Source organism: Phocoena sinus, chromosome X, assembly GCF_008692025.1.
Source record: "Phocoena sinus isolate mPhoSin1 chromosome X, mPhoSin1.pri, whole genome shotgun sequence".
Lineage (NCBI taxonomy): Eukaryota > Metazoa > Chordata > Mammalia > Artiodactyla > Phocoenidae > Phocoena > Phocoena sinus.
In genome coordinates this window covers 11239657-11263076 of record NC_045784.1, presented here as the reverse complement: position 1 = coordinate 11263076, position 23420 = coordinate 11239657, and the positions used below count along the sequence as shown (strand labels likewise).

Below are 23420 nucleotides of genomic sequence, written 5' to 3'. Positions count from 1 at the left end.
GAATGCATGTCTTTCCTTGATCTTCGGGAATAAATTTTACCTTTTTTCAAAATACATTTGAAATAACTGTTAGTCTAATTTAAAAGCATATAACAGATGAGGGAGACTTGGCATTGGAGCATGTCCACGTGTGGTTGGAATGCTGTTTGTTACAGCTTTTGAGAAAGAAAATATGATGGAGACAGGGCTTGTTTCTGTTGTCCGTACCCAAAGGCAGAAGAACATGTTTTTCCTGCCAGAGAGAGTGCCACATTTATGATAGAAGTTGTAATTAAGGATGGGAGCAAACCCCAGCCATCTAAAAGGCCATTTTGAATGACCTGCTAATTTAAAATAAACCTGACAGAGTTATTCAATGAAAAGTAGAGATGAATGATGTGAAAATAGAATAATGAAATGTGTCCTTCACATGTCAGTTGAGTTACAGATGTCTGGTTAAGAACCATCCCTGTTTCTGCGTCTTGCCTTTGTCAGGTAGGTTAAGAAAAAGTCATGAAAATTGCCTGCTAAGTTTTGCATGGCACTTAATATTATTTTGAATGAATGAATGAAGTCTTTCAGTATTAATTATGAGCCTTAAATCAGAACTTTTCAAACCTTATCCCATGAAGTGCTAAACTTGCTGTGGTTCTTTGGGCCATTTTACAAGGTGATGTAGGCATTGAATATTTTATAACTTGAGGAACTGCATGTTTCGTTTGATATCATCCCTAAATCTGCTTAGTTGACATCAGGGCTCCAAGTCCTATTATTATCGTCATTGTTATGGGTTGAATTGTGTCCACTAAAAAAAAGATTTGTTGGAGTCCTAAACCCCACCCAGACCTCAGGATGTGACCTTATTTGGAGAGAGGGTCTTCACAGAGGTTAACAAGTTAAAATGAGATTAGGGTGGGCCCTGATCCAGTATGACTGGTGTCCTTATAAAAAGAAAAATTTGGAAACAGACAGACGCGCACCCAGGGAGAATGGCACGAGAGGACTGGAGTTCTGCTGCCACAAGCCAAGAACTGCTAGAAGCTGGGAGAAGGGCCTGGAACAGACCTTCCCTAGCGCCTGTGGACGGCCATGGCCCTGCTGACAGCTTGATCTCAGACTTCCAGCCTCCCCAGCTGTGAGACAAGACATTTCTGTTCTAAGGCACCCAGTGTGCTGCACTTTGTTACAGCAGCCCTAGGAAACCAATACAATCACCCTGGCAGAATTTTCTTTGTTTCCAAATGCAGTCTGTGAGTGGGACGTAAAGTGAACCACGCAGGTCTTGTCATTGCTGTGAAGAAAATCTGGTACATGTTTGTTTCACCGTGATCTAGATAGCAAACCAACAAAAAAGGGAATTTTATGGAAACCCTTACAACCTCCATCCCTACTCACCAGTACTTACATTATTGTTAGTAGAATTATACAGGAGTAGCTGTGGCAGGACCGCTGGAATCACAGGCTTCCAGCCTCACTCCAGCACTTACTAGCTGGAGGTTCTTATCCTGTGCACCGCTACCCTGTGCCTCAGTCTCCTCATCTGCGAAATGGGGATTCTAATGAATGGGATGCTAACTATGAAGATTAAATGAGATAAAAGTTATACAACAGTGCTCTGTACGGAAGTCAGTGCCCAAGGAGTGTTACTTGTTATGGTTTGTTGCTAATAACTCATCCTTTAACATGGATTATTAACCATGAACTGGTTTTACTCTGATACTGTCTTGATTAGTGCTTGATTGTTATTTTTTTGATTGAAGTATAGTTGATTTACAATGTCATGTCAATTACCGCTGTACAGCAAAGTGATTCAGTTATACATATATACACATTCTTTTTCATATTCTTTTCCATTATAGTTTATCACAGGATATTGAACATAGTTCCCTGTGCTCTACAGTAGGATCTTGTTGTTTATCCATCCTATATATAAAAGCTTACATCTGCTAATCCCAAACTCCCACTCCATCCCTCTCCCACCTCGCCTCCTTCTTGGCAACCACAAGTCTGTTCTCTATGTCCGTGAGTCTGTTTCTGTTTCATAGATCAGTTCGTTTGTGTCATATTTTAGATTCCACATATAAGTGATATCATATGGTATTTGTCTTTCTCTGTCTGACTTCACTTAGTGTGATCACCTCTGGTTGCTGATTGGTGAGTGCTTGATTAAGATTCTGCATATTTTTAATAAAGTATTCTCTGAAAAAAAAAAAAAAAGTATTCTCTGACTTCGAAAAAAAAGAAGTCATATATTTCTGCCCTAGGCAGCACTTTTCAAACTCTTAAATTGATTTAGAATATTTTAAACATAAAAGAATGAAAAGCTTTGAGATCTGTCAAATCGAGCCACTAATACAATTTTGTCAAAGTAGTCATTACCACAACTTTTAGTTCTGTTTCAAGGACATTCTTGCTTGATATAAGTTAATATAGTAAACTACACGGGCTGGGGAAATGAACCTGCTTCCACCTTCCTCATAACAGCACTAAACGCATTGAGCTTCCGCTACTTTGTGCTTTAAAAACATGTAATTGTAGCATAATTCAAAATTGCTTGTGCTGGGATCTCTGATGCTCTTGTGTCCTGCAGTCCGCCCTGAAAGCTTTATCAGGTCCCCGGGAGACATGAGTGTTGTCTGGCGAGGGTGAGAACAAGGCTTTGGTGTCGGAATCTAATCTTCCTGCAAAAGATGCGGTCTTTGTGAGAAGCAGCCGCCAGGCCCTGACGCTGCCCCACCAAAAATAATGGGCAGCACTTCACCAGCGCTAGGTTTTTCACCAGCACTTTCAGTGGCGTATAGGATCAATTCGTGTTCCTTGGAGCAGTCATGAATGATGGCATTCAGACATAAGTAATTGGAATGCCCGTGGTGCTTTCCAATCCATTACCTTTGCTAGAAATGCTCACAGAGGTTTAGTTACATACACAGTTGGGAAATGTTTGAATAAAGAGATGAGGGACCTGAGTCACGTGAATACTCGGCTGAAGTTGTTTTGCTCTTTGAGCCACTAGAAGCTACTTATTCAATTAGGACAAATTCAGCCCTGAACATGAATCATTTAGAGAACACAGATTGTATAAAATATTACTAGCAAGGGAAAATGTAGCTAAACTTGAAAGACACAGCTTTTCAGGACTATTCGCCTCCAAAGGAATGTATATAATTCATCATCATCTGTGTCTTATTTAATATTTTCTTGGGATAAAATCCTTTAGACTGGACAACGTGTTCTTGTTTGTGATTACCATTCCTCCAGACAGTCTCTAATTTCACATATTTCAGCAATAAAAACCAAAAAAATATTAAGTAGAGTAAACAAAGAACTCTTTTTTGTGCAGCAGTAACAGGCATGCTTTTCATTATATTATATGTCATCGTTTCCTAGCGAGATATTGCTGTTATTTAAAACTTCACTGGTAACATTACTTACGGGAAAGTAGACAGTTGTGAAGTTTTAAAAGGTCAGCTGTGTTGTCAGTTATTTCTTAGGAAAAATGTTTATTGTTAGGTTGAGGAAGGTATCATTTTATAGTCATAAATAACCATCAGTTGAGACTGCGAGGTCCTCATCCTAATACTTAGAGGGAAAATGAGTGAAAGTTGTCATTCCCCGTAGAGAAGCAGGCCCCCCGAAACAAACCCTTGCCACTGTTGTCTCCACACGAGCCAATCAGATAGTTGTCACCTGTGTTTTGGGGGTAGATGTCGGGTCCAAACAGGGACATTTCTCAAAGAGCATAAACCCACGTGGGAAGAGAAGACAAAATCAAGTTTAAAATGATACCTACAAGAGCCATTTATGGTGTGCGCCATGGGTAGTTTTGCAAATGAGGGGCAGAGCCGGTGAGTGAGTGGGCTCAGTGGTCAGAGGAGCTCCACGGGCTGGTCGCGGAGAAACGGAGTGCACACTAGGCTTTGAGGGATGGGGGCAGTGCGGATGAGAGGGAAAGAAAGGGCTGAGTGCACTCCCCGCCCAGCACTTAAAAGTGCTGGTCTTACCAAGGGCCCAGGTGTACTTTGTAGACATTTGATGGGCGACATCTGCTCCTTTACGTTGTGTCCACCCGAGCAGGAAGGTTTAGACTCTAGTCTTCCTAGTGAGCCTTCAGTCAGTCTGCTGGAACCTGTCCCGCTCTCCCTCATTGCACCCTCCACAGAAAACCTAGAAGATATAACGAAACCTACGGCCCAGTGTTCAGGGAGCTGTCTTAGTTTCGTCAATGAGATTCAAGTGTGGAATCATACTGATTGAGCACAATTCCGTCATGTGTGTGTTTCATCTAGTCCAGATGTTCGGGGCATCAAAGCAGTCCGTGAGAAGATATGTGTGAATGGCCATAGAAAAATGGAAGGGAGGGATGGAAACGCACTTTTATTCTAAAAGTAAACATGGTGATTGCCCACGGACTTGGGGATTACATCTGTTGTCGAGTGAGGGATGTGGGGTGAGGATGGAAGACCCGTCAGTAATGGCTCCAGCTCTGCTGGCAAGCACCTGTGTTCTGGGTGTGTTGCTGACAAGCCAGAAATGAGGCATTCATGATATAAATCAAGTCTGTGCTTTCGCTCGGTTGTGCTGAGGTCATTAATTCTGGCAACACAGCAGAGAATATAATCAGACACGCTAATCCTAGAAAAATGGAGGGAAATCACATTCTTTAACACTCATTTGTCTTAGTGCTTTGTCCTCCAAAATGTTCTGCCTTTGAGCTAATTATCTTGGAATACTGAATGAATGTTTTCCTGCTATGTCAGGGTCTCTGAAGTGCAAGTCACTTCCCATGATTGTTTTTTCCTTTACAGACTTTAAGCCTACGTCGGTAACACCATGTAAATGTATAGATTGAGGCAAAAAATATCAAAGGTTGTATATCCTGAACACAGATGGAGTCCAGTAGAGTTTCTCCTTAATAGTATAATACTGTTTTTCCTGTTTTAACTCTGTATGCATGGTAACTGAATTAGTTTCCTAATTGTTACTATTGTAACAAATTACCACAAACCGTGTGGCTGAAAACTACAGAAATTTATTCTCTTACAGTTCTGCAGGCCAGAAGACCAAAATCAAGTTGTTGGCAGGGCCACGCTTCCTTCCAAGGGCTCTAGGGCCTGCCTCTTCCGGCTTCTGGCGGGTCCTGGCTTTCATTGGCCTCTGCCGTCATCTTTACATGGTTTCCCCCTGTGTCTGTATGTGTCCTTTTCTGTCTCACATAAGGACACTCTCACTGGATTTAGGACCCACCCTAATGGAGAATCATCTCATCTCAATGCTTAATTACATCCCCAAAGACCCTATTTCCAAATAAGATCACATTCTGAGGTTCTGGGTTGATGGAAATTTGCGGGGAGGCTATTCCCCCCACTACAACCCTGTTTTAAAGCTGAAATTGAAAAAGATACTCTGATTTGTATTAACACAAATTGCCTTGGTCAAGTATCCTACAAGAAAAAAGTGCTTGGTAACATTGAGTCCCACAGCTGTTTTTGGGAAAAATGACCGACCTCTGCATGACGAGGCCCCTGTTCAGTTATTTGTGAAGTGTGGTGTTCGACTTCTCTGCTTCAGTCAGATGACTCTCCATCTGGCTGGCTGAGCCCTCACCTTGTTTTGACAGGAAGAAAAAACACCAGTGATTGAGAATCCTTTCTTTCATTGGGAGGGAGGAAGCAATAAATGGAGCCTAGAATAGGTGGATGCCTTCAAGTGAGTATTGCATCCTCAGGCTTGCTTGGTCCTCTAGGTCGGTATACACTAAAGTACTTTCACGTGCTGCCTGTAGCCTCCAGCGCCCAGCTAGTCTGAGGGTATTTAGTTTTAAGCTGACTGGTTTTCAAATTTATAGTCTAATGTTAGAACTTTTCTTTTTTTGTGAGTAAGTAGAGGCAAAGCAACTCGAATGTAAGGGAACAAAATCACACCCCCAACTCAGCGGTGCCCCTTCCTTCCCCCTCTCCCAACCTCTCCTCCATGGAGACTCAAGGACCCGCGGGAGGGGGCTCTATGCAGCGCCTTTTGAGAGTTGAGCATCTCTTTCTCTATCCCTGGGTTGTCATTGTTTTCCAGTAGCATCTGGAAGGAACAGCTGTTTACAAAAAATAATGTCTGGGCTTCCCTGGTGGTGCAGTTGGTGAGAGTCCACCTGCCGATGCAGGGGACACGGGTTCGTGCCCCGGTCCGAGAAGAGCCCACATGCCGCGGAGCGGCTGGGCCCGTGAGCCATGGCCGCTGAGCCAGCGCGTCCGGAGCCTGTGCTCCGCAACGGGAGCGGCCACGACAGTGAGAGGCCCGTGTACTGCAAAAATAATAATAATAATGTCTGGCCTTGGTCAGAGCTCTCTCTTGACAACCTCTGAGCACCTGCTTTCAGTCGGGCATTGCGGCCTCCCCCAGGGCTGGGGAGACAGGGTGAGTAAAGGCCACAGTGCCCTCCCCCGTAGTGGACTCCCGCAGGTGGGCTGCTGGTGCCAGGGGACCCGCTTCCCGTCCCTCCGATCTGTGTTTGAGGGCAACTACCGGCCGTGCAGGAAACCAGGAAACCTCCTGTGAGACTGGGAGGGGACCAGGGTTTGGGCCTTAAATTTTCATGAGGAAACCTGGATGGGAAGGAGATAAAAATAGAGAACTGAGAGCAGAGGGCCGTGTCTTTTATTTTATTCTTACACGGTATAAAGTCTATTAAGGACTAAAACCCCGTGATGGTGCTATGATGAGCACATGCTGAGTGCAGACTTGGAAAACAGCACAGGCTTCACTGACGGCCGGCCAGCTGGGGTTGCTTTGGTGTCACGTAGCGTTTCATCCACAGCTGTCAATAAGAGGAAACGGCTCTTGGCGTATAAATTGTTAGACTGATTTAACGTCTGCAAGATAGTTTTTGTCAGAAGGGCAGCAGAAAGAAGCATCGTTATAACCATGTTAAGTTATAAGGAAAAGGAAAATAAAGATGCAAAAGTAAAAAGGTTAAATTCACATATCCTAACGGCAGAGAGCAACACTTACTAAGATAGCAAAGATTCCAGTGTTTTAAAACTTTTAAACTGAGACACTGATTTCGACAGGAAGTTGAACATCTGCTGTGTCACTAAACCTGTCAGTGAGAATGATGATAGTCTTGGGACAAATTCGAGAGTGAAAGGCCCGTGGTCTGGGAGCCTCTTTCTGGGAGCCTCTTTCGTCTACATGCAGAGGCTCTGAGGGATCACGTGGGATCGCCTCCTCGGGGCCGAGGATTGGTAACGTGTCACAGGTGGCAGAGGGGCTCTTCTGTCCCTGGCTCGGGTGGAGATGCCAAGCCTTTGGAAGAGTAGTCCCCAGGGGAGGGGGGGGTAGAATTCAGACACCCATGAGAATTGAACATCTTAAATCCTGAAGTTTCAGATTTGCCAGAAAGACCAAAAATGAGAAACAAATGCTTGTTGACCTCCCATTCATTTGCATATCAAGCCACTATTTTGGTTTACTTCCACCTTTCACAGTAGGTCAATTCTGTCTTTTTCATGGATAAGGTAACAGTTACATTGCATGTCTTGCTTGACAGTCATTTGGCTTATTCCCATAGTACTTCCTTGTATAAAAACAAACTGCAGAAGCGATGATGGAGGTCAGTCCCAACCTCCTAATTTTACAGATGAGAAACTCCAAATCTAGTGAGGCAAAGTGCCTTTTCTAAAATTGTAAGCAGTAAAGCGTGATGTAGAGCTGGAACCCTTTATCTTCATGTCCGGCGTTCTTTTCTCTGTTTGCGGGGGAGCAGCATCACCAAGTGTAGGGGGAAGATGGTGGCACTGACTCCAGGGGGAAAAACAATTTAAAAAATGAAAAATAAACTGCAGGTGTGCTAAGAGACAAATGGTCGTATGCATTTTTAATAATGTTTCCAAGAGTATAGAACTCCTTCCCTCCAGCTCCAAGGTACGATTTATAAAGAACGGGATTTGGGAGTGTCTATGCCTAGCCACATAAATAGCATAGCCATGTAAATATCTCACCAGTCACTTGACTTGCTCACTGTTGTGTTCCCTTCCATACTCAGCTTTCATTCTGCTACTTTTTTTTTTTTAACGAAGGAAAGAATGATTTATATCATTGTTTTATTCCCCTACAACCATCTTCACTCCTTAGTATTTCTCTTGCTAGCAGTGGCTACAGATGTGTGCATTCTGCTACCAGTTTCTCTGGTCTTGACAGTCACAAAAATCTGTAAGTTGGCTAAATTTGACCTGATGTTTTGTTGACATTTTTATGTTGTTTCTATTTACATAATAAGAATACAAGTTATGATCCTAGGACTTGTTACAGTAAAAATTGACAGGGGAGAATAACCTGAGTAAATCTGTCTTGCTTTACAAGAATCCATTTAAATTCGTAGGATTAGAGCATATAACCGTCCCACCTGAAGTTTAGCCTAAGCTGACCTGGGAGGTGAAGGGGCAGGTCCCATCCCTCGGTGAGGAAGGGGGCCGGCTGCTGTGGGCAACACAGCAGCAAGATGAGGTGGCCAAGGCCTCCCTGCCATCTGCAGAATTACCCTTTCTTGGCCCTTTTACCTTCGACAAGGGTTGAATCGGTTAACCTTTCCTTGTGTAGTGTGATTTGCGTTTGCGACGCACGCAGAGATCGTGATCGTGGTGGAGTTCTGTACCTGCTAGCCTTGCCCTCTTCCAGATGACCTCAAACCTATACCGCTTCCAAAGAGGTGACTTTTTTCCCCACCATCTCATTTGTGGTGGGAAGTACCACTTCTTGCAACGCTGGACTTTCCGGGAAGCGTTTCCTTTCCCTGCCGGCCCGGTGCAGTGTTTGAAAACATGGGAGCGCCACCAGCCATGCCCCGCCGGGCAGCTTGTGGGCAGCGGTGTAGACGGAGACCCACATGGTTGCATTTCTCTTCTCTGTTTTCAGGGCCTGTTGCAGAGGTTGGGTAACTTGGACTGACATGTTTCATGGTGGCTTGTTGCCACTTCTATTTGCGTGTAGCCCTCTGATAAGTGAGTGAGCGAGCGATGCGCCTCCTAACTAAGGAGATAACGATAATCCGGCGTGACCCGAGAACCTCCGAGCTGGGCGGGCGTGGGGCAGTGAGAGGAGGAGGGCGGAGGGGGCCGGGGGCCAGCTGAGATCACCCGGCTCATGGCGTCGCCGGCGCCCTTGTCGCTTGCTTTCCAGGGCGGCAGCAGCAGCTGGACGCGGCGCGCCTGAACGACTACGTGAACGCGGACCACGACCTGTACCGCGACACGCGCCACCGCTCCGTGCTGCCCCCAGCTGAGCGGCCCGGCGAGCGGCGCCGGGCCGAGATGCGGCACCTGTACGGGGCCAGCGCCGCCAAGATCCAGGCCATGGAGGCGGCCGTGCAGCTCAGCTTCGACAAGCACTGCGACCGCAAGCAGCCGAAGTACTGGCCAGTCATCCCGCTCAAGTTCTGAGCCGCGCCCCTTCCTCTCGCTGTCCCCCTCCCCCTCTCCCGTGGCTCTTCTCTGGGTAAGACTGACTAATGAGCACGTTCACCAAAGTCCCCTGGGGGCGGGGGTAATGTCAGCCACCTGGAGGTGGGCAGGACGTGCCCTGCTGCCAACATGAGAGATCTTCTCTTGAGGTAAAATGGGAATTTCATATACATCCCACTGGTTTTTAATGTCACTAAGAGCGACCAGTTCATTAAAGTTCTCGCTTGGAGATACTGCCTAGTTGTTGCGTTTCTGTTTTCTTGTATCTTTAACCAACCGAACTAGGCAAAGGCCTTCAGTGAGTCAGGTGTCCTCTCCCGCTCCAATTCCTTTAGCCCCGCGGAAAAGGATGCAAGCCCGCCGGACGAATACCGCTTCTCCAGCACAGAGCTCCGCGTGCGTGTTCTATCAAGGGCCTAAGAGTTCCTAGTTTTGGCTTTCAGGCCAGGTGGGCTGTGTCCTGACTCCTGCGTTCTGCCCTTGCAGCAGGAAAGCAGCCAGAGATGGTAAGTAAACAACTGGGCATGGCTGCATGCCAATAAAACTTTATTTATAAAAGCAGGCTACAGGCCAGGTTTGGCCTGTTGGTGGTAGCTTGCCAACTCCTGCTCTAAAGGAGTGAGAATCCCTGTGTGATGTCCTTCTGGTTATCTGCTTGTCTCTACAGAGCTTGAATGTCATCCAGAATTGAGAGCCAAGGACGGCAGTTCCCCAACCTGCTCACCTCTGCAGTCTCCTCTGTTGTAGGAAAGGTATAATTGAGCTCTTACTACAGGGAGTGACTGTTGTTTTGATAAAAGAATACATTTCTGAGAACGAAAACCTAAAAATGGACGAGACAGTCCATTTGTAAAAGCCAGCTGCCTTTTAAATAAGTTACGACAGCGTGCTGCCGGGGTCAGCCGCGCTGACCTGAGAATCTTACCACGTCCATCAAAGGTTGTTGAAAAGATGTAGTATTAACATGCTTCTCCCTCGGAACGCTTAGCTGCACGTTCCAGCCCCTGCCCTGAGACAAATGCATTACTTTCATCAGCCCTGGGTGCTTATTTTTCCAAGTTCCCGTTTTATTACTGGAGTTGCAGTTTGTGCTTGGGTATTGCAGACAAAAATCAGAATTAACTTCCCCTGAGGTGACACGTGACCAAAATTTCAAACCTTTACCAGTTCTCTTTTTTTATTTGAAACCCGTACGCCGAAATAGAAAATTAACGTGACTGAGGCACATATACAAACCGAAGTCTATAATTGCAGCAGGTTCTTAGCTATTTGAGAGTGAAGTGTTTCTCTTTACAAAGGACTCTCCTACCTTCCCCCAGAGAAACCACCAGGCTGGTCCCACCCGTGCTGGCTAGTTACTTCCACCTCCCAGTGCTTGGTGTTCCTCACTCTTGAGATGGGCATCCATGATTCCCCCACATGCGGTCCTTGTGCGGACCACCTGGAATTAGTGCCTGGAAAATGCATAGTGCTGGCCACACAGTATATACTCAGTCAGTGTTGACACTTATTTATTCCCTGTCTTTAATTTTTGTTTTGGTTGCTCTGCGTCTTAGTTGTGGCTCGCGGGCTCCTTAGTTGTGGTTCGAGGGCTCCTTAGTTGCAGCTCGCCAGCTCCTGAGTTGTGGCGTGTGGGCTCCTTAGTTGCAGCACGCTGGCTCCTTAGTTGTGGCCTGCGAACTCTTAGTTGCAGCACGCATGCAGGATCTAGTTCCCTGACCAGGGATCGAACCCGGGCGCCCTGCATTGGGAGCACGGAATCTTATCCACTGTGCCACCAGGGAAGCCCTATTCCCTGTCTTTAAAAATTGCCAAAGAGTGCCAGCTATGGAACTTCTTCCAGATATGGAGACATGTCTCCCTGTCAGCAATTGGAATGGATGGACTGGCTCTTGACACCCGAGTCCCACCTGTCCTTCTTCCCTGATGTCTCATTTGTGATCATTTGTGATAGGAGGGACCCATGACTTGTTCATTCATTTACACAGCAGGTGTTTAGTCTTTTCCATCCCAGTTAGCTGGACCATGGCCTCTTCCCTCGGGGAAGTGGCAGCCTGGGAGGGGCAGACAGGTGTGCGATGGTTGTAGTTGCAGTATGTGCACAGTGGAGAAGGAGGTGAGGGCAGGCTCTGTCGGCCTCAGCATCGGTGACATTCGGGGCTGGATCATCCTTTGTTCTAAAATAGTACATACCATGGATGCATACATATGTACTCAAATTGAGAAACTCTCTTCAAAAAGATTCACACACACCAGCTTCAGAACAGAGGTTAGTTCTGAGCAGGGAGAGGATTGGAGTGCCAATCCAAAGGGGTTTTTCTGTCTCCCTGATGTAATTTCTTTATAACAGAAAAGCTGTAGCAGCAACGCAGCTTTTTTTTGTTTGTTTTTTGCAGTACGCGGGCCTCTCGCTGCTGCGGCCTCTGCCGTTGCAGAGCACAGGCCCTTGGACGCGCAGGCCCAGCGGCCATGGCTCACGGGCCCAGCCACTTGGCTGCACGTGGGATCAGCAACCCAGCTTTGATGGAGGCCCCCAAATTCGTCAAACTTCTGACACAAACTAGTTTCTCTTTCACTTCAGTTTTAGGGTTAACTGTAACATGAAATATTTATTTATCAAACACTGATACAAGGTTTACTATGGGCCACATACTTTTCTAATTGCTTTACAAATATGAATTTCTTTAGCAATCAACCTGTGAAGTAGCTATTGTAGGTATTCAACCTGTTTTCCAAAACTCTTAGGTCGGGTATGTTTCAGAATTCAGACATCGTACTTTTGAAAAGTAGAACAGCGTATCGTGGAACTTGTCCCGGTGGGCTGGGGCAGCAGCCTGCCATCAAAGCCAGTTGCAGTAAAATGGACGAATATTCTAAGTGGGATAAGTAAAGACCATAAATATCCCCAATTCCATTCGTGTCAGGTTTTGTCATCAAATCCTTATAGTCTAGTCAGGTTTGGCTGGCAAACAAATTATTTAAAAACAAAATGTAACACAACTTCCAGTTTCCAGAGATTTGGGGACTTCAGGAAAGTGGTGAAGGAATATTATTTCCATTTCACAGATGAGGAAACTGAAGTACAGAGAAATTGACCGACTTAAGTTTGCTCTCAGTGGTGGAAGTGAGGGTCAAACCCAGATGTTCTGACTCCTGAACTCCCCACTTTTAGCTGCTCCACCCTGCTGAACTTGGCCTCTACAACCATATTCACAATATGTGTAAAGCACAGTGTATCCAGAGCACGGTGAAGAATCTGGAGCTGATTATGGCCCTCAGCAAGATTCCAGTGTGCTCCATGCTGGAGCACAGGGTTAGGCTCTAGTCCTGCTGGAGAATGTGTGACTCTGGATAATGTTCTTTGTTCTGAGTTTTAGAAATGAGCCTATAGCAGCAAGAAGAGGGGACACAGTCGAGCTATTGAAGAAATGGATGTTCTGGGGCTTGGCAATTTGGAGCAGGTGAGGAAAAGTCTAGGATGGCTCGGGTTTCTGTCTTGGATAGTGGTTCTCATCGTTGAGCTAAAGAAAACACTGAGAAACAGGTTTAGGAAGAAGGATAATTAACTCCATTTGGGGACACAGTGAGTTTGAATAGCTCACAGGATACCCAGTGACATCCTGTCGGTCACTGGATATTCGGGCTTGGAACTCAGTGGAGAGGGTCCACATCAAAGACACAGACTTCTGGGACTTCCCTGGTGGCACAGTGGTTAAGAATCCACCTGCCAATACAGGGGACACGGGTTCGATCCCCAGTCCGGGAAGATCCCACATGCCGCGGAGCAACTAAGACCGTGTGCCACAACTACTGAGCCCGCGCGCCTAGAGCCCGTGCTCCGCAATGAGAGGCCCGCTCACCGCAACGAAGAGTAGCCCCCGCTCACCGCAACTAGAGAAAGCCCACACGCAGCAACGAAGACCCAATGCAGCGAAAAATAAAATAAAATAAAATAAAATAATATATATATAGACTTCTGAGTCCTCAGCCTTACGATTATGGAAAAGGGGACCATATACAGACTAGGAGGAATGGACCAGTGACAGTGGGGCCCTGAAGACAATGACTTTAACATGCAGGTAAAGAGGAGTCTGTAAAAGGAATTGAGAAGAAATGGCAAAGACAAAGGAGAGGAGAACCAGGAGCCAGGGGCGTTTCGAAAGAGAAAATTATAAGTGGGACAGGTGGCCAGTATGGCTTCTGCTGTGATGCGTTAGGAAGTTGACTTACCCACCAATGAAGTATTTTTGCAAATATATATATATAGAGAGAGAGATATAGAGATATAGATAGATAAATTGATTTATCAAATATATTACAAATATTTTTGTAAATATGAAAACAATCTAAGACTTTACATCGAATTACCAATTTATAGGACGTTCAAGGACTAGACTAATGTGTTACAAGGCACCATGAAGGCACAATCAGCCAAATCCAGAATTGGGAAATTTGATACGACAGAAAACCCAATTTCTTCAATAAATGGACTTTTTTTTTTTTTTTTGCTGTACGCGGGCCTCTCACTGTTGTGGCCTCTCCCGTTGCGGAGCACAGGCTCCGGACACGTAGGCTTAGCAGCCATGGCTCACGGGCCCAGCCGCTCTGCGGCATGTGGGATTTTCCCGGACCGGGGCACAAACCCGTGTCCCCTGCATCAGCAGGTGGACTCTCAACCACTGCGCCACCAGGGAAGCCCACAAATGGACTTTTAAAAAGTGTGTGTTGGAGAAGGGGTCATGGCAGAGGGAGGGACTGTCAATGTGTGGCATGAAAGGATGCTCAGCATCACTAATCATTAGAGAAATGCAAATCAGAACTACAATGAGGTATCACCTCACACCAGTCAGAATGGCCATCATCAAAAAATCTACAAACAGTAAATGCTGGAGAGGGTGTGGAGAAAAAGGAATCCTCCTGCACTGTTTGTGGGAATGTAAATTGATACAGTCACTATGGAGAACAGTATGGGGTTCCTTAAAAAACTAAAAATAGAACTACCATATGACCCAGCAATCCCATTACTGGGCATATGCCCTGAGAAAACCATAATTCAAAAAAGTCATGTACCACAATGTTCATTGCAGCTCTATTTACAATAGCCAGGACATGGAAGCAACCTAAATGTCCATCATCGGATGAATGGATAAAGAAGATGTGGCACATATATACAATGGAATATTACTCAGCCATAAAAAGAAACGAAATTGAGCTATTTGTAGTGAGGTGGATGGACCTAGAGTCTGTCATACAGAGTGAAGTAAGTCAGAAAGAGAAAAATACCGTATGCTAACACATATATATGGAATCTAAAAAAACAAAAATGGTTCTGAAGAACCGAAGGGCAGTACGGGAATAAGGACGCAGACATAAAGAATGGACTTGAGGACACAGAGGGGGAAGGGGGTAAGCTGGGACGAAGTGAGTGAGTGGCGTTGACATATATACTCTACCAAGTGTAAAATAGATAGCTAGTGGGAAGCAGCCGCATAGCACAGGGAGATCAGCTCGGTGCTTTGTGACCACCTAGAGGGATGGGATAGGGAGGGTGGGAGGGAGGGAGATGCAAGAGGGAGGGGATATGGGGATGTATATATGCGTATGGCTGATTCACTTTGTTGTACGGCAGAAACTAACACAACATTGTGAAGCAATTATACTCCAATAAAGTTGTTTTAAAAATTAATAAAAATAAAAGATGTAATGTATGGACTTTGTATGGATCCTAACTTGAACAAATTATTAAAATTTGGGAGGAAATTTGAATATGGACTGAGTATTAGAGGATATTAAAGAATTATGAATTTTGTTAGGTGTAATCATTGTTTTGTGGTTATATATTCTTTTAAAGTTCTGAGCTGTTGAAGACACAACTCTTTACAGTTGAACTCATATGATGTCTGGGGTTTCCTTTAAGGTTTGTATTCCAGTGGCAGAGCGTGGGAGAGGTGAAACAAGAGTTGAAACAAGGTGGGCAAAATGCTGAGAAATGTTGAAGCTGGGTCATGGATACATGGAGATGCATTATGCTCTTTTCTCTAGGTTTGTTTATGTTTGAAAATTCCATAGTACATTTTTAGAAAATGAAATGGAATTTGAAAGAAACAGATTAATAGTATTGTCACAGAAAGGTCTGCAAACTAAGAACAGACAAGTAGACTTTGGCCTGACAATCTAGAAACGATTGTAACATAAAAGACCTTAAAGCAATTTCAGTGGATAGGTGGGGAGGAAAACCAAAGTTTACATCAAAAGCTAAGATACTGGGGGGAAAAAAGGATTGCACCATGTCAAAGGGACATGGGAGCCAGTCTGAAAGATCTCCCACTGGCCAAACTGGAGCGATTCAAGCAAAAATATATATAACATAGAATTGGATTATAACCCAAATTATAAAAGAAATACACAGAAGTCCATACTGACAAGTGATTAAATAAAAAAATGGCAAGAAGAGACAAATCTTCCAGAATTCTAAATAATGGCTGCAGATACTGTCCCCTCGAGGGGGGCTGACCTTACTCTCCCTCCCCATTGAGTAGGGGCTAAACTAGTAGCTTAATTCCAAAGTACAGAGTACAGAAAAGGGAAAATAACAACCTTCAGTGGAGAAACTTTGCCGACACCACATTATCCAAGCGTTCGAGGTCAACATCACCAGTGGTAAGTTCTACAGGGACCTTGTCCTACCACCTGGTGTGATCTGACGTGATGAGAAGGGCACTTCACCCCCGTGGTAGCCTCAAAACCTATAACTGCAGTCTCATCATGAGAAGATATCAGATAAAACCAAACTGAGGGACATTCTACAAAATACCTTCCCAGTACTCTTAAAAACCCTCCAGGTCATGAAAAGCAAAGAAAGACAGAAACTGTCAGAGGAGACTAAAGAGACATGATGAAGAATGTGGTGTGGGAGTCTGGTTGGATCTTGGAGCAGAAAAGGGTATTCGAGGAGAAACTGGTGAAATTCAGATAAAGTATGTAGTTGTACTGAATAGCCATGTGCCAGTGTTAATTTCTTACCTTTGACGAATGTCCCATAGTCAGGTAAAAGGTTAACAGTGGGGGAAACTGGGTGAAGGTTCACAGGAACCGTATTATCTTTATAATTTTTCTGTAAATCTAAAATAATTCCAAAATAAAAAGGGGCTTAAATAAAAACAAATTTAATACAGGGTGTTGCTGATGGTCTTTATAGCAGTTACTCTTCTTCCACCTTTCAAAGAGCGGAAATACATTTTTATTTTTCTAAAGAAAGGAATTTACAAAGCCTTTTTTCTTCTAAATGCTGTAGACTCTGACATCTAGGACACCAGAATGACGAGACCGAAGGCAAAGTGAAGGAAGGATCCGACCTTTACTAGGTACCTGATGTGTGTAGTGCTGGGTGATTTATACACATTACCTGGGTTGTTTCTCCTAACAGCCTGATAAAGCAGGATCCCCAATTTTCTTAAGAGCAGATTGATTCAAAGTAAGAAGTAGTAACATGTCTAATGGCTGGGGGGTTGGATGGAGATCTGGGGGGGACTGCAGATGGGGGTAGGCTTTCCTTTCCAGGTGAGGAAAATATTTTGGAACTTGAAAGAGGTGGTGTTTACACAACACTGCGAATGTACTCAATGCCACTGAATGGTTCACTTGAAAACGGTTACTTTCATGTTATGTGAATTTCAGCTCTGTGAAAGAAGATGTAATATTTTTAAAAGGTTGAGAAGCTGTGGTCTGGGGATGGGAGAAACACGTGGAGAGTGACGTGCAGAAATCACGTGGTGTGTGATAGTTTCAATTTTCATTTTTTTGGCCAAAGAACAGCCCCACAAATAAGTATTAGTATATGACAGAGCACTACTACTCCAAAGAACACAGTTTGAGAAACACCTTTTCATTGAATGAGGCCTCATTTTAACAGAGAACAATGTAGGGATCTCATTTGCCTGCAAGTGCCATAGAAGCCACCCATGTGGCTTCAGGAAATAGAAGAGGGCCCAAGACCAGTTTGAAGAGAAGCTGTACTGGGGCTCATTCTATTCCTAGAACGGATATGTCAGACAATATGGAGATGGCACAGACACATACTCCAGGTAGAGCGACCAGCGACAGGCAGAAATTTGGGTTGTGTATGGGAAACAGAATGGAGATCCATCTGCCAGACTCGTAAGGTTCTCAGACCTGGGGGCATATTAGGGTCACTTGGATCCACTCCAGTCGATTCCATCAGCATTGCCGGGGGTAGGGGCCCAGGCACTGCTATTTTATTGGAAGCTCTCTAGGTGATCCCGATGTGCAGCCGGGGTTGAGCCCACCAGTCTGGATCAGCTGTTCTCAAAATATGATGTAAGAACCTAGTGATGTTCGATTTGCAGTGTGATGTTACCCACTACGTCTCCAAGTTTAGCATGTGTAAGAATCACCTGGGGAGCTCGTTACAACACAGATTCCTGGGCCCTACTGTCAGATTCTGATTTAGCGGTCTGGGGTGAGGCCTGTGAACTTGCATCAGCATCAAGCTCCCAGGTGATGCTGCTGGTCCATGGACTCCACATCGCGTAGCACTGATGTAAGCACCGTGATACAACCATAAAGGAGGTTTGCCAACAGTTTGCTTTCTTCAGGTATATGTAACAAAAATAGATTAAAGTGAGTGGGAGACAATGTGGTGGTTTAAGGGTCACCATGCCAGGATTTGCAAATATCCCACAGCTTTTCATCCTCCATAGTATGTACATGACGATGGCGAGGACGTGAAGCCGCGGGCAAGAGTGATGGGTTCATGAAGGTGAGTAATGACCCAGAAGTGGGGGAAAGGGCCAGTTTATGAAGGGTCTTCCATGCTAGACTATGGACTCTGTAAGCAACCGTAAGGTCTTTACAAAGGCCTGGACTGAACAAAGCCATTTCTCAGGAAGAAGATGTTTGAAGGCAATTACAGTAATGAGAATTAATGGGGCGTGACTAAAGAAGTGGCAGTGGAACTGGAGAGAGAAGATGGATGTGAGAGATGGGGCAGAAATGGCAACTCCATCCCTCCAAGTGCTCAAGTGACTCCTCCAACCAATCCATCAGAAATCCTCTCACCTGGGTTCATTCAGCGGCTTCCTAACCACCTTTGCCCTCCTACAATTTGTTCTTAACACAGCTCCTGCAGAGATGCCTTTAAAACGTACCCCAGATCACATCACTTCCCAGCCCCCATCTACTTCACAATGACAGCGCAAGTCCTCACAGTGCGCTCTAAGGCACGGCGAGATCTGGTCCCCTATTATCTTTCTGACATGGTTCAGTTTACTTGCCCAGGCTCTCATTTTGCTCCAACCCCACTGATGATCTAACTCTTTCTAGGACCTTGCTTCTCAAAAGTGAGGTCCCTGGACCAGCAGCATCAGTATCATCTGGGAGCTCATTAGAAATGCGGTGTCTCAGGGCCCATCCAGACCTACTGAATCAAAATCCGCATTTTAACAAGACCCCCAGGGTATTCCTCTACACAGCTCTGCACACTGCTGTCCGCAGGATTTTCCATTTGTCGTTCCTCTACCCAGATGGCTTAGCCTCTGAGTATCCACAAAAATCATTCCCTCCCTCCTTTATTCATATGGCACCTTTTCCGTGTCCTATTTAAAGTTGCAAAACCCTCTCCACCAGGAGGGCACTCCTTAAGCGCTGCGTTGCCTTTCTTTCCCCCCCGACGTCTCTTATCACCACCTGAAAATTGTGGCCTCTGGGGAGTGGAATCAGGTGTGGAATGATGGGGGCTAGGTCTGTGACTTTTTTTTTTTTTTTTGCAATACGCGAGCTTCTCACTGCTGTGGCCCCTCCCGCTGCGGAGCACTGGCTCCGGATGCGCAGGCTCAGCGGCCGTGGCTCACGGGCCCAGCCACTCCGCAGCATGTGGGATCCCCCCGGACCGGGGCACGAACCCGTGTCCCCTGCATCGGCAGGCGGACTCTCAACCACTGCACCACCAGGGAAGCCCTCTGTGACTTTTTTGAGCCTGTCTTGCAGGATTATTTGACTTTTAAACTCCGCGTGTATACACCTTTCATTTGTTTGTTGAGATTAAAAACTGCAGAGTCTGGTTCCACGTGTAAGGAGGCTGGGAGTCCCCACTCCATCTCAACAACAAGTAAAAGCTGAGCAGCCCGGAAAATCAACAGCTCTTCTTGGATCTGTAAGAGAGGGGAGGAAGCAGAGCAAACCACTGCCCCCAGGATTGGAGAGACGAGCGAATACAAGGAGTCACGGCTGCCGCAGCAGAGACTCAGGAGCGGAAACCTCGCGGGAACCAGTGTCGGGGTAGGAAAACAGGAACTGCAGCTGACAGAGTGCTGCAGGCTCCGTGTGGACAAGTCTGAGGGTTAAAACCTCCAGGGGGTCCAGTCATAAGGGGGTCCCCACACTACATGGTGGTATTTCTCTCCAGGAGCTTGACCAGATTCCCACAGTGAATACTGGAGAAGGATCCCCTCGGGTTTCCAGCCGGGGAAGAGGAACCAGAACCGTTGTGAAATAAGCCAGAGTACTTTGTTTTTCTTTGCAAGGCCTGCCCTCAGGGCAACGAGTTAGCCAGAGCCTCACCTGCTGGGGTGTTGTCGGAGCCTAACTGACCTGGGGATGGGAAATAACCAACTCCAGGCATCCTGTGCACCTAAGGGAGGAGAAAAAACTGAGAAGCATTTGTGAAGTTCACAGTCCAGAGACATAGGCTCATTGAAAGACTGAGACCTAATCACAGGACTATAGAATGCTTCCCCTCCCCCAACTCCTAACCACATTACTAAAGGCCCACTTATAGCATTTCCTTTTACCCAGTACATCATGTCCAACTAGCAAGAAAAAATCAACGAGGTGTACCAGAAGGCAGAAAACATAGTTTGAAGAGACAAAGCAGCCATCAGAACCAGACATAGCAGGAATGTTGGAATTATCAGCCCAGGAATTTAAGACAACTCCAATTAATATGCTAAGGACTCCGATGCATAAAACAGCATGTAAGAACAGATGGGCAGTGGAAGCAGAGAGATGGTAATACTAAAAAGAACCAAAAAGAAATGCTAGAGATCAAAAAACACTGTAACAGAAATGAAGAATGCCTTTGATGGGCTTGTTAGTAGACTGGACACAGCTGAGGAAAAACAGCTCTGATCAATAGAATCCTCAAACACCAAAAAGCAAAGAGAAGACTGAAAAAAGTGACAACATAATATACAAGGACTGTGGGACGACTAAAAAAGGTGTAATACACACGTAATTGGGAATACCAGGAGGAGGAGAAAAAGGAACAGAAGAAATACTTGAAATGATGATGACTGAGAATTTCTGCAAGTCAATATCAGACATCAAGCCACAGATCCAGGCAGCTCAGAGAACACCAAGCAAGATAAATAGCCCCCAAAAACTACAACTTTGGCATATCATCTTAAAATTACAGAAAATCAAAACTAAAGGAAAAATCCTGAAACAAGCTAGACAAAAAAAACAGCTTTCCTATAGAGAAACAAAGATAAGAATCATGTCCAAATTTTCTGCAGAAACCATGCAAGCAAGAAGAGAGTGACGTAAAATATTTAAAGGATTGAGAGAAAAAGCCTCACCAACTTCAATTTCTGTACCCAGAGAAATAAAGAATTTCTCAAACAAAAATTGAACAAATTTGCCAAGGTACCTGCCTTGCAAGAAATGTGAGAAGTTTTTTAAGAGAGAAGGAAAATAATACAGGTCAGAAACTCGGATCTACATGAAGAAAGGAAGAGCATCAAAGAAGGGATAAATGAAGGTAAGACAAAACGTTTCTTTTTTTTTTTTTCATTTCATAGTTGGGTTATTTTGATGCAGTTTTGTCGTTTAAGGTGGTATGGCTATGTTAAGTGGTTCATTTCCATCCTGAAGAAGACACTAACAGCCTCTATCTTATGTAATTTTGTCAAATTCAAACATGACTCTTTGGCCAGTTTTTTTTTAATATTTTTTTTACATATCTTGATAAGATTTTATTTTTCTGGAACTTTTTTTTTAATGTTCATGGATCATTTTTTAAGCCTTCAAGTAGTTTGGAAACATTTGCCGATTTGCTCATTCCTCTGGCTAGAGCCTGTCAGAGCATTTATCCCACCTGTACTGAAAATCTCTGTTCTCCCAGCTGGGGGTAGGACAGCTTGACGGAGATGATCAGGGAGAAATGAGGAGTGAGCAAACTTTATAAACTGCTTCTAATTCTCTTATTCAGTAGGCTCTGATCCACCCCAGCTTCTACAAAATCAGACCTGAAAATACTTGGCCAAAAAGCAGGATTCTAACTAGCACCAAAATAAATTTTAAAATAGAATCTCTGTAGGAAAGGGAATTAGATTATGCTTCCCATTCCCACTCTTGCTTTAAGATATCTATATGTTTAAGTCCAAGGGAGACTTAGAAAGCTGTTCTGCCCCAAGTAAAAATTCGGAATGTCTGAGTACATTTATTTTGCAAAGTTACAGGGAAGTTTCTTTGGGAAATGCTGCAGCACGTCCCCCCAAAATGGTTGGTGATTAGCGATACAGTTGGTGTGCAAACAAGTGACATGTAAGACATGTAGGTCAAAGAGGATGAGGCCTAATCATAGGCTAAAAAACAATTCTGAAATGTGATCATTTGAAAACTTGAGCTGATTATAAAGCATCATCATTTAACAGCATGTCTTGTTAAGCTATCCAGCTACCTCTTTTGCAAGTTGAATTCCAACATGGATCTTACTTAGAATTTTCTTTTTACTTTTTATTTTACTTAAAGTTTCTAAAAATTTTTAATTGCGATGTAGTTGATGTATAACATGGTATTCATTTTTGGCATACAACGTAATAATTTGATGTATGTAAACATTGCAAAATGATGATCACAGTAAGTAGTTAACATCCATCACCTCACCTAGTTACATTTTTTTTCCTTATGATGAAAACGTAAGATTTATTCTCTTAGCATATTTCAAATATACATGTTATTAATATTATTAATATTACAATTAATAAATGGTTAACTACAGTCACCATGCTGTACATTACATCCCCAGGACTTATGTATCTTGTAACTGGAAGTTTGTCCCTTTTGACACCCTTCACCCATTTTTCCCAACCCCCATTCCCTGCCTCTGGCAAACACCAATCATTTCTCCGTATCTATTAGTTCATGGGTTTTTTAGATTCCGCGTATAAATGAGATCGTACGGTATTTGTCTTTCTCTGTCTGACTTATTTCACTTAGCATAATGCCCTCTAGGTCCATCCATGTTGTCGAAAATGGCAGGATTTCCTTTTTATGGCTGAATAATATTCCACTGTATATTTATACATTTTCTTATCCATTCATCTGTCATCACGTAGGTTGTTTCCATGTTACAGGTATCATGAATGATGCTGCAATGAACATTAGTGTGCAGGTGTCTCGTCAAGATGATGATTTCATTTCCTTTGGATATATCCCCAAAAGTGGGATCCTTAGATTATATGGTAGTTCTGTCTTTAATTTGAGGGGGGAACCACCGTACTGTTCTCCATAGTGGCTGCACCAATTTACATTCCCACCAGTAGTGCACAAAGGTTCTTTTTCTCTGCATCCTTGCCAACAGTTGTTATTTCTTGTCTTTTTGATAGTAGCCATTCTAAAAGATGTGAGATGATATCTCATTGTGGTTTTGATTTGCGTTTCCCTGATGATTAGTGACGTGGAGCAGCTTTTCATGTGCCTGTTGGCCATTTGTATGTCTTCTTTGGAAAAATGTCTATTCAGATCCTCTGCCCATTTTTAAGTCAGATTGTTTGTTTTCTGAGTTGTATGAGTTTTTCATATATTTTGGATATTAACCCCTTTTCAGGTATGTGATTTGCAAATATTTTCTCCTATTCAGTAGGTTGCTTTTTCATTTTGTTGATAGCTTCCTTTGCTGTACAGAAGCTTTAGAGTTTGATGTAGTCCCACTTGTTGATTTTTACTTTTGTTGCCTTTTGGTGTCAAATCCAA

At 44.3% G+C, this 23420-nt stretch overlaps 1 protein-coding gene across 2 annotated transcripts in view; it reads left to right on the top strand.

Moving 5' to 3' along the window:
• Positions 1-9659, top strand: part of GEMIN8 (gem nuclear organelle associated protein 8) — a 29195-nt gene extending 19536 nt beyond the window's left edge. For both annotated transcript variants that reach the window (XM_032620452.1, XM_032620453.1), the window contains one exon: positions 9148-9659. In XM_032620452.1, coding sequence (XP_032476343.1) covers positions 9148-9407 — 260 coding nt within the window. In that variant the 3' untranslated portion in view covers positions 9408-9659. The remainder of the gene's footprint in view (positions 1-9147) is intronic.
• The last annotated feature ends 13761 nt before the right edge of the window (positions 9660-23420 follow it).